Source organism: Hypanus sabinus, chromosome 7, assembly GCF_030144855.1.
Source record: "Hypanus sabinus isolate sHypSab1 chromosome 7, sHypSab1.hap1, whole genome shotgun sequence".
NCBI lineage: Eukaryota > Metazoa > Chordata > Chondrichthyes > Myliobatiformes > Dasyatidae > Hypanus > Hypanus sabinus.
Genome location: NC_082712.1, coordinates 180825899 through 180838168, shown reverse-complemented (window position 1 = coordinate 180838168; position 12270 = coordinate 180825899). Strand labels below are relative to the sequence as shown.

General features: G+C 46.0%; 1 protein-coding gene across 1 annotated transcript in view; it reads left to right on the top strand.

The window, feature by feature from the left end:
• LOC132397453 (deformed epidermal autoregulatory factor 1 homolog) overlaps window positions 1–7421 on the top strand; it is a 138579-nt gene extending 131158 nt beyond the window's left edge. The window contains exon 14 of the mRNA XM_059976268.1: window positions 2384–7421. Within this exon, the coding sequence (XP_059832251.1) occupies window positions 2384–2467 (84 nt within the window). The 3' untranslated portion in view covers window positions 2468–7421. The remainder of the gene's footprint in view (window positions 1–2383) is intronic.
• The last annotated feature ends 4849 nt before the right edge of the window (window positions 7422–12270 follow it).

The window sequence follows — 12270 nt, the reverse complement described above, 5'->3', positions numbered from 1 at the left end:
ATTACCAACAGTTTCCTCAGGTGTTTCAGTTCCCTACTGCTGTGCCTGACCAGAAACCACCACTTTGAGGGCATAGCACCCACCCAGTGAGGGCCAATATTGTCCATTGGAAACCGCTCTCCCTCTATGGGTGTAGCACCCTGCCCAATGTGGACCAGTGTTGACCATTGGAAACCACTATCTGTCTGAGGGTATAGCTCCCCGCCCATTGTGGACAAACCCCAACATTGACCATTAGAAACTGCTCCCCCTCTGAGGGCGTAGCACCTGCCTAATTAGGGCCAATGCCAATGTTAACCATTGTGGTTTGGCAAAATCGATCTGAATGTCTGATCAGGCATTTCCTGGTGCTTCGTTCTGGACCTTACACCAGGCTGTTATCTTGGACATTTTTTTGGGGAAATCCCCCTCCCCCCCCATATACAATTACCCACTCTGGCAACCCCCTTACCTCTTCTTCTAGCACCTCTGGTGCCTCTGCACCTTCCCGTCCTCCACACATTGCCTTTAAGATGTCTTCCTTTTTCCTAACTGTGGCTTCTCCTCCATATAGACTCAATCTTCTTGTCACAAGCAGAACAAGGTTTTCCCCTTCCCTTCCCCTTTACTTGACCACCCTTCTCCTTCAACAGATCTTCCTCCATAATTTCCACTTCCTTTAGGATATCCCTTCCCTCTCAGTGTTCCTGCATAGACTGTTCACTGTATGATCCCCAGGTCCATTCTTCCATTTGCACTAACACCACTCCCCTTCTTGTGGCACCATCCCTTGCAATGTGGGAGACTCAACTTTCTTCTTACATCTTCACTCTCCATTGTCCAGCAAACCAAACAGGTCTTCCCGGGCAGCAGCAATTGCCTGGCACTGCCTCATTCAGTGGTCGTGACCTAAGTTCCTCTATATTACAGAAACTAAATGCAGGCTGAGTAACTGCTTTGCACAGCTCCTGAATTCAATCCACGATACAACCTTGAACCTCCGTTCACTTCAACTCTTCTCTCCACTCCCACTCTGCCCTCTTCAGTGCTTCAGTATGGTCAACTTAATTTTAAGGCACAGCACCTCATCTTCCTTCTGTGTAAACTAAAACCTCTGATACCCATGTATACTTTGGTCCAGTCACTTAAAATTCATTGTAATCATCAATCTCTCTCTTCTACCCATCGGAGATTTTTATCAGGAGCGCTGTGCACACAGGGCCTTTGGCATCATCAATGATCCCTCCCATCTGTTCAACAATCTCTTTGAACCCCTACCATCAGCCATGAGGTACCGTAACATTAGGACAATGGCTGTTAGGATGGGAAACAGCTCCTTTCTCCAGGCCGTGAGTATTGAACTCTCTGCCACCACCCAGGTGTTATCCCGTATGAAGCATTAGTAGCGTTATACTATTTAAGGTAACTTATCTTTACTTAAGATAACTTAAATTTACTTCTTAACTTGTGTCAAAAATGCATCTTAATATTTGTTAATGTATTTGTGGTAATATTACTTTGTGTTTTGAGTATATGTATTGTGTTGTGCATCTTGGTCCAGAGGAATATTGTTTCTTTTGGCAGTATACATGTGTGTATGGTTGAATGACAATAAAGTGAACTTGAACTTGATTACTGAGACTGGGAGACCATTTCGCTGAACACCTACGTTCAGTCCACCAGAGAAAGCAGGATCTCTCAGTGGCCACACATTTTAATTCCACGTCCCATTCCCATTCTGATATGTCTATCCATGGCCTCCTCTACTGTCAAAATGAATCCAAACTCAAGTTGGAGGAATAACACCTTATATACTGGCTGGGTAGCCTCCAAACTGATGGCATGAACATTGACTTCTCTAACTTCCGTTAATGCCCCTCCTCCCCTTCTTACCCCATCCCTGACATATTTAGTTGTTTGCCTGTTCTCCATCTCCCTCTGGTGCTTCCCCCTCCCCGTTTCTTTCTCCTGAGCCTCTCATCCCATGATCCTTTCCCTTCTCCAGCTCGGTATCACTTTCACCAATCACCTTTCCAGCTCTTAGCTTCATCCCATCCCTTCCGGTCTTCTATCATTTCTCATTTCCCCCTCCCCCCACTACTTTCAAATCTCTTACTATCTTTTCTTTCAGTTCTTTCTGACAAAGGGTCTCGGCCCGAAACGTCGACAGTGCTTCTCTTTATTGATGCTGCCTGGCCTGCTGTGTTCCACCAGCATTTTGTGTGTGTTGTTTGAACTTGATTACGCCCTCTTGTGTTAGCCATTTCTGCTCTAGGAAAAAGTTTCTGACTGTCCACTCCATCTGAGGCATTTATTTCCATTTGAATATGACTGAATTACGTGATTTTCAAGCTTCTGCTGGTTAGAGATTGGTTTGTATCTGATTAAATGATTCTTGTTTCAGGACTGGAAGGACCACCAGCATGTGTGTGGGCAGGCAGAAGATGTGCAGGTGGCAGAAGTGGATGTGGACAAGGTGAAAGTTTGAGCACCCGCCAGTTTATCCATTGGTGAAATTGATCCAGGGTGCATGGACCAAGCTCTGGAATCGGGGAACGTCCATGAACTTTATGGTGCAGATTAGCTTTGATGACGGAAAAACACACTTAAAAGGCAGAAAATGCTCTGGGAGAGATGTGAGCCTGGAGTCCTGTGTCCCTATCTTAATCCAGCCCCTGGGTCTTGAAAAGGACACGTTACTGCTCACTAATACACACCAGCATGTGTGTCCTCCACATGGAGCCCATATAGAGTTACAGCTGCACACATTAACCTTGGATAGATGGTGGGGAGGGTGTGTTTGTGCAAAGGACAGGGTCTGTTCTGAGCACTGGTATTGAGGTGAGGGGGTTACTGGTGGGTGGGGGCCGTGGACAGCATCAGGGGAGGCAAGAGACAGAGTTAGACCTTGTTGTTGTGAGTGTTTTGTGATTGAGCTCAGAAATTACATGGAATGAAGCAGGTTCTGTGTCCGATATGGTGAGCAGTACTCATGCAGATGAAAGCATACCACCAGCATGTACATGGTGTCTCCCAGACTAGCAGAGTGTCCAGGCCCAAAGCCAAGCTGAAGAGTGGTGAGTTTCAAACGCAATGTAATCTAATTTCTCCATTTTTGTCTTTATTGGAAGAAATTGAATCCTATAGCAAGTTACATTTAAATTCAAAAAGCTGCTTGTGGAAAACAAATCAGGAGCAGAGGAACACAGTGTTTGAATGGGTCGAGGGACTCACTCAATCAGGAGCAGAGGAACACAGTGTTTGGGTCGAGGGACTCACTCAATCAGGAGCAGAGGAACACAGTGTTTGGGTCGAGGGACTCACTCAATCAGGAGCAGAGGAACACAGTGTTTCTAAATGGGTCGAGGGACTCACTCAATCAGGAGCAGAGGAACACAGTGTTTGGGTCGAGGGACTCACTCAATCAGGAGCAGAGGAACACAGTGTTTGAATGGGTCGAGGGACTCACTCAATCAGGAGCAAAGGAACAGTGTTTGGGTCGAGGGACTCACTCAATCAGGAGCAGAGGAACACAGTGTTTGAATGGGCTGAGGGGCTCACTCAATCAGGAGTGAAGGAACACAGTGTTTGAATGGATCGAGGGGCTCACTCAATCAGGAGTGAAGGAACACAGTGTTTCTGAATGGGTTGAGTGACTCACTCAATCAGGAGTGAAGGAACAGTGTTTGAATGGGTCGAGGGGCTCACTCAATCAGGAGTGAGGGAACACAGTGTTTGAATGGGTAGAGGGACTCACTCAATCAGGAGTGAAGGAACAGTTTTTCTGAATGGATCGAGGGGCTCACTCTATCAGGAGTGAAGGAACACAGTGTTTGAATGGATCGAGGGGCTCACTCTATCAGGAGTGAAGGAACAGTGTTTGAATGGGTCGAGGGGCTCACTCAATCAGGAGTGAAGGAACAGTGTTTGAATGGGTCGAGGGGCTCACTCAATCAGGAGTGAAGGAACACAGTTTTTCTGAATGGGCTGAGGGGCTCACTCAATCAGGAGTGAAGGAACACAGTTTTTCTGAATGGGTCGAGGGACTCACTCAATCAGGAGTGAAGGAACACAGTGTTTGAATGGATCGAGGGACTCACTCAATCAGGAATGAAGGAACACAGTGTTTCTGAATGGGTCGAGGGGCTCACTCAATCAGGAGCAGAGGAACACAGTGTTTCTGAATGGATTGAGGGGCTCACTATCAGGAGTGAAGGGACACAGTGTTTGAATGGATCGAGTGACTCACTCAATCAGGAGTGAAGGAACAGTGTTTGAATGGGTCGAGGGACTCACTATCAGGAGTGAAGGGACACAGTGTTTGAATGGGTCGAGGGACACTCAATCAGGAGTGAAGGAACAGAGTGTTTGAATGGGCTGAGGGGCTCACTCAATCAGGAGCAGAGGAACACAGTGTTTGGGTCGAGGGACTCACTCAATCAGGAGCAGAGGAACACAGTGTTTGGGTCGAGGGACTCACTCAATCAGGAGCAGAGGAACAGTGTTTCTAAATGGGTCGAGGGACTCACTCAATCAGGAGCAGAGGAACACAGTGTTTGGGTCGAGGGACTCACTCAATCAGGAGCAGAGGAACACAGTGTTTCTAAATGGGTCGAGGGACTCACTCAATCAGGAGCAGAGGAACACAGTGTTTGGGTCGAGGGACTCACTCAATCAGGAGCAGAGGGACACAGTGTTTGAATGGGCTGAGGGGCTCACTCAATCAGGAGTGAAGGAACACAGTGTTTGAATGGATCGAGGGGCTCACTCAATCAGGAGTGAGGGAACACAGTGTTTGAATGGGTTGAGTGACTCACTCAATCAGGAGTGAAGGAACACAGTGTTTCTGAATGGGTTGAGGGGCTCACTCAATCAGGAGTGAAGGAACACAGTGTTTCTGAATGGGTCGAGGGGCTCACTCAATCAGGAGTGAGGGAACACAGTGTTTGAATGGGTAGAGGGACTCACTCAATCAGGAGTGAAGGAACAGTTTTTCTGAATGGATCGAGGGGCTCACTCTATCAGGAGTGAAGGAACACAGTGTTTGAATGGGTCGAGGGGCTCACTCAATCAGGAGTGAGGGAACACAGTGTTTGAATGGGTTGAGTGACTCACTCAATCAGGAGTGAAGGAACAGTGTTTGAATGGGTCGAGGGGCTCACTCAATCAGGAGTGAAGGAACACAGTTTTTCTGAATGGGCTGAGGGGCTCACTCAATCAGGAGTGAGGGAACACAGTGTTTGAATGGGTTGAGTGACTCACTCAATCAGGAGTGAAGGAACAGTGTTTGAATGGGTCGAGGGGCTCACTCAATCAGGAGTGAAGGAACACAGTTTTTCTGAATGGGCTGAGGGGCTCACTCAATCAGGAGTGAAGGAACACAGTTTTTCTGAATGGGTCGAGGGACTCACTCAATCAGGAGTGAAGGAACACAGTGTTTCTGAATGGATTGAGGGGCTCACTATCAGGAGTGAAGGGACACAGTGTTTGAATGGATCGAGTGACTCACTCAATCAGGAGTGAAGGAACAGTGTTTGAATGGGTCGAGGGACTCACTATCAGGAGTGAAGGGACACAGTGTTTGAATGGGCTGAGGGACTAACTCAATCAGGAGCAGAGGAACAGAGTGTTTGAATGGGCTGAGGGGCTCACTCAATCAGGAGTGAAGGGACACAGTGTTTGAATGGATCGAGTGACTCACTATCAGGAGTGAAGGGACACAGTGTTTGATTGGGTCGAGGGACTCACTCAATCAGGAGTGAAGGAACACAGTGTTTGAATGGGTCGAGGGACACTATCAGGAGTGAAGGGACAGTGTTTGAATGGGTCGAGGGACTCACTCAATCAGGAGTGAAGGGACACAGTGTTTGAATGGGTCGAGGGACTCACTCAATCAGGAGTGAAGGGACACAGTGTTTCTGAATGGGTCGAGGGACTCACTCAATCAGGAGTGAAGGGACACAGTGTTTGAATGGGTCGAGGGACTCACTATCAGGAGTGAAGGGACACAGTGTTTGAATGGGTCGAGGGACTCACTCAATCAGGAGTGAAGGAACACAGTGTTTGAATGGGTCGAGGGGCTCACTCAATCAGGAGTGAAGGGACACAGTGTTTGAATGGGTCGAGGGACTCACTCAATCAGGAGTGAAGGGACACAGTGTTTGAATGGGCTGAGGGACTCACTCAATCAGGAGCAGAGGAACAGAGTGTTTGAATGGGTCGAGGGGCTCACTCAATCAGGAGTGAGGGAACACAGTGTTTAAATGGATCGAGGGACTCACTCAATCAGGAGTGAAGGAACAGTGTTTCTGAATGGGTCGAGGGGCTCACTCTATCAGGAGTGAAGGGACACAGTGTTTGAATGGGTTGAGGGGCTCACTCAATCAGGAGTGAAGGAACACAGAGTTTGAATGGATCGAGTGACTCACTCAATCAGGAGTGAAGGAACACTGTTTCTGAATGGGCTGAGGGGCTCACTCAATCAGGAGTGAAGGGACACAGTGTTTGAATGGGCTGAGGGACTAACTCAATCAGGAGTGTAGGAACACAGAGTTTGAATGAATCGAGTGACTCACTCAATCAGGAGTGAAGGAACAGTGTTTGAATGGGTTGAGGGGCTCACTCAATCAGGAGTGAGGGAACACAGTGTTTGAATGGGTAGAGGGACTCACTCTATCAGGAGTGAAGGAACACAGTGTTTCTGAATGGGTCGAGGGGCTCACTCAATCAGGAGTGAGGGAACACAGTGTTTGAATGGGTCGAGGGGCTCACTCAATCAGGAGTGAGGGAACACAGTGTTTGAATGGGTAGAGGGACTCACTCTATCAGGAGTGAAGGAACACAGTGTTTCTGAATGGATTGAGGGGCTCACTCAATCAGGAGTGAAGGAACACTGTTTCTGAATGGATCGAGGGGCTCACTCAATCAGGAGTGAAGGAACACGGTGTTTGAATGGGTTGAGGGGCTCACTCAATCAGGAGTGAAGGAACACAGTGTTTGAATGGGTCGAGGGGCTCACTCTATCAGGAGTGGATTTAGGGGAATTTGCTCACTATCGATTAAATCTTTATGCTTAGCAGGATTAGTTTGAATTGATTTTTTTTAACTTAAGATTTTCTAATGCTTCCTGTGAGGAGCTGAGAAATTCACTTTGAGTGGCGCATCTCTGAGAGATTTAACAAAATTCCTCCTTTCCAGGAGACCAGAGCTGTTTTTCTCAGTGTACCTATACTTGTAAATAAGGGTGACTTTTGGTGGGTTGGGTGTGAATCCTGATTTAAACCCAGTCTCTGGTAATGCCTCTTTCCATCACTGTTACTTTTGATAAGAATGGGGTTCTTGAAGAACTTTGTATAATTCCTTGTTGTTATCAAAATATTCTTGAATTTAAGTTATCTGTATGTTTTCTTCTTGCAGAGCTGATCAGTAAATGAAGTTGTTCTGTAAAAGCCTTTTTCATATCCTATCACTCTAACAGGACTTGAGTTGCCATTCTTACAGGAGGAGTCTCATTGGGTGTTTAACATGATTTGGGGCAGAAGAGGCTGTTTCCTCTGCTTAGAAAGAAACAAAAACAAGTGGGGCACCAGTTTAAAATTTGACCATCAGCACATCCCCACACAGCAGTGGGAATCTGGTGAAACAAATAACCTGCTGGAAAAACTCAGCTGGTCGAGCAGCTTCTGCGAGGCAGAAGTATTAAGGTTTTGGTTTAAAACCTTGTATTCTGACTGCTTCCAGGCAGTTGTTCGAGCTGAGGTAAGAAGGAAGATTGATGGATTTTTGTCTAAAGGTTTTAGCATTACAGAGCCAGGGCAGGAGGATGGAGCTGGAGTACAGACTAATCTAACAGATTGAGTTACTAAATGATCTTGCTCCTACACTCCAAGTGTGAACCTTTCACAAGGCAGCTGTAGAGAGAAGCCACCTGTACAACCAGCTGGAGAAGGTCACAAAGTGGCTGAGGAGAATAGGGGGAATGTGGAGTTTGCTGAGGTTTAGTGCATTCAACGTGTTCATTATCTGAGGACACGAGCAAGGAAACCATAGCACAAGCTGCTGGTGGGGTGATACATAGGGGACAAACAAAGGGTAGGTCTTACTCAGTGAGCAGTAGGGCAGTAGGATCTGGGAATACGGAACTATAATTCCTTGAAAGTAGTGTCACAAGTAGATAAGGTCATAGAGAAAGCTTTCGGCATATCGGCCTTTATAAATCGAAGTATTAAGTATAGGAGTTGGAGTGTTATGTTGAAGCTGTATAAGACATTGGTGAGGCCCAGTTTGGAATATAGTGTGCAGTTTTGATCACCTACCTACAGGAAAAATGTCAATAAGGTTGAAAGAATGCAGAGAAAATTTACAAGGATGTTGCCAGGACTTGAGCATCTGAGTTATAGGGAATTGTCGAATAGGTTAGGACTTTATTACCAAGAGCACAGGAGAATGAGGGGCGATTTGACAGAGGTGTACAAAATTATAGAACATAGAGTAGTACAGCACAGTACAGGCCCTTTGGCCCACAATGTTGTGCTGACCCTTAAACCCTGCCTCCCATATATCCCCCCCCCCAACTTAAATTCCTCCAAATACCTGCCTAGTAGTCTCTTAAATTTCACTAGTGTATCTGCCTCCACCACTGACTCAGGCAGTGCATTCCACACACCAACCACTCTCTGAATAAAAAACCTTCCTCTAATATCCCCCTTGAACTTTCCATCCCTTATCTTAAAGCCATATCCTCTTGTATTGAGCAGTGGTGCCCTGGGGAAGAGGCACTGGCTGTCCACTCTGTCTATTCCTCTTAATATCTTGTATACCTCTATCATGTCTCCTCTCATCCTCCTTCTCTCCAGAGAGTAAAGCCCTAGCTCCCTTAATCTCTGATCATAATGCATACTCTCTAAACTAGGCAGCATCCTGATAGATCTCCTCTGTACCCTTTCAGTGTGGCCTAACCAGAGTTTTATAGAGCTGCATCATTACCTTGTGACTCTTAAACTCTATCTCTCGACTTATGAAAGCTAACACCCCATAAGCTTTCTTAACTACTCTATCTACCTGTGAGGCAACTTTCAGGGATCTGTGGACATGTACCCCCAGATCCCTCTGCTCCTCCACACTACCAAGTATCCTGCCATTTACTTTGTACTCTGCCTTGGAGTTTGTCCTTCCAAAGTGTGCCACCTCACACTTCTCTGGGTTGAACTCCATCTTCTCAGCCCACTTCTGCATCCTATCAATGCCTCTCTGCAATCTTCGACAATCCTCTACACTATCCACAACACCACCAACCTTTGTGTCATCTGCAAATTTGTCAACCCATCCTTCTAACCCCACATCCAGGTCGTTAATAAAAATCATGAAAAGTAGAGGTCCCAGAACAGATCCTTGTGGGATACCACTAGTCACAACCCTCCAATCTGAATGTACTCCCTCCACCACAACCCTCTGCCTTCTGCAGGCAAGCCAACTCTGAATCCACCTGACCAAACTTCCCTGGATCCTATGCCTTCTGACTTTCTGAATAAGCCATCTGCACGGGGCCTAGCACCGGCTCTACTTGCATAAAAACCCTCCCCACCTTTAACACAGTGACTTCAAATGAAACAGGAGCTTTCCCGTTCAAAACCGCTACTGTAACAATGCCCTCACGGCCTCCAACAGTCTAATGAATGCCGACATACCATACACTTTCTTAATAACCCTATCTACTTGCATGGCCATTTTGAGGGATCTCTGGATGTGTACCCCAGGATTCTACTTTTTCCCCACACTGCTAAGAATTCTGCCATTAACCATGCCTATTGCCTTCAAGTTTGACTCACTTCAAACTTTTCTGGATTGATCTCCATCTGCCATGTCTCAACCCAGCTCTGAATCCTGTCAATATCCCATTGACAACCTTCCACACTATGCACAGTCCACTAACCTTTGTGTCTTCTACAAACATACTAACCCACTCTTCCACTTCCTCATTAAAATTATTTATAAAAATCACAAAGAGCATGGGTCCCAGAACAGATTCTCGCAGAACACCACTGATCACTGACCTCCAGGCAGAACACACTCCATCTGCAAATTTCCTCTTCCCTTCAATGGGTAAGCTACTTCTGTTTCCACACAGAAAAGTTTCCCTGGATCCTGTGCCTCCTGACTTTATGAATGAGCCCACCATGGGGAACCTTGTCAAACGCCTTACTAAAATCCTGAAACACCACATCCATTGAAATTCCCATACATTCACTGTTCTTCCTTCATCAAGCTCTGTAGCTTTCACCAGTTAATCTTACTTAAATGGATGTGAAGTCTACAAGTTTTACTCAAGATTCAAGTTTAATTGGTTGTCTCATAACCTGGGAGGTTGGTTACAGACAGACAGACAGACAGACATACTTTATTGGTCCCGAGGGAAATTGGGTTTTGTTACAGCCGCACCAACCAAGAATAGTGTAGAAATATAGCAATATAAAACCATAAATAATTAAATAATAATAAGTTAATCATGCCAAGTGGAAATAAGTCCAGGACCAGCCTATTGGCTCAGGGTGTCTGACACTCCGAGGGAGGAGTTGTAAAGTTTGATGGCCACAGGCAGGAATGGCTTCCTATGACACTCAGTGTTACATCTCGGTGGAATGAGTCTCTGGCTGAATGTACTCCTGTGCCTAACCAGTACATTATGGAGTGGATGTGAGACGTTGTCCAAGATGGCATGCATCTTGGACAGCATCCTCTTATCAGACACCACAGTCAGAGAGTCCAGTTCCACCCCAACAACATCACTGGCCTTACGAATGAGTTTGTTGATTCTGTTGGTGTCTGCTACCCTCAGCCTGCTGCCCCAGCACACAACATCAAACATGACAGCACTTACATTGGTGAATGGAGAGAGAGCAGTTTTATGGTCTGTGAATGGGGTGGTCAGTTACATATCCTGCAGGTCCAGAGAGGTCAGTTTTATTGGCAACCCGGGAGAGATCAGTTTTACTAGACTGTGAATGGGATGGTCTGTTACACATTCTGCAGGTCCACCCTTGTCTAGAGAGGTCAGTTATATTGATGAGGGAAGAGAGATGGGTTTTATTGGACTGTGAATGAAGTGGTTAGTTACACATTCTGTGGGTCCACCCTCATCCAGGAAACTCAATATTGGATCAAGGAATTGGCAAAGATTATTTCTTCTAAAATCAGTGACTAATAGAAAACATGAAAACTCTAAACCCAGGGTAGCTGCAGAGCTACTCCATTATTGGGGTGGCATGGTAGCGTAGTTGTTGGCACAACACTTTGCAGTACCAGTGACCCTGGTTTAATTCCCAATGCTGTTTGTAGAAATTTGTACCTTTTCCCCATGACTACAGGTGCTCCGGTTTTCTCCCAAAGTCCAATGGTGTACTAGTTTGTAGGTTAGTTGGTCATTGTAAATTGTCCAGTGATTAGGCTAAGATTAAATCAAGGGATTGTTGGCAGCGTGGCTCAAAGATCTGGAAGGGCTTGTTTTGCGCTGTATAAAATAAAACTATCAACTCTCCTGAACATCTACCATAATGACTGCCTGTGGTGAGAATTGACCTCTTCACCTGTGAGCACTTGACCAATGTGCTGAACAGGATTTCCAGCAGCTAATTGGCAACATGCTCAGTGCTCTTGGACTGAAAGTCTCATGATGCCATAAGACCATTAGACACAGGAGCAGGATGAGGCTCTGTCATTTCATCATGGCTGATTTATTATTCCTCTCAATCCCATTCTCCTCATAACCTTTGACACACTTACTAATCAAGAACATATTAACTTCCACTTTAAATATACCCAATGACTTGGCCTTCATAGCTGTCAGTGGCAATGAATTCCACCATCTGGCTAAAGAAATTCCTTCTTATCTCTGTTCTAAAAGGAAATTCTTGCTTTCTGAGGCTATGCCTTCTGGTGCTTGACTCCCCCACTATAGGAAACTTCTTCTCCACCTCCATTCTATCTAGGCCTTTCAATATTCAATAGGTTTCAATGAGCTACTCCCCCCATCACCCTTCTAAACTCCAGTGCGTATAGACGTATAGCCATCAAGTACTCATCAAATGCTAAAAGCAAGGCTATTTTCTGTAGGTACCTGAAAGCTGAGATCCAACAGGAAAGCCTTTGAGCAGATGGGGTGTAGGGTGCAACACTGATACAGCTCGGGGCATCGGAGTTCCCTTTTCAATCCCGGTGTCCGCTTTAAGGAGTTTTTGTACATCTTCCCCATGGAATGTGTGAGTTTTCCCTGGATGCTCCAGTTTCCTCCCACAG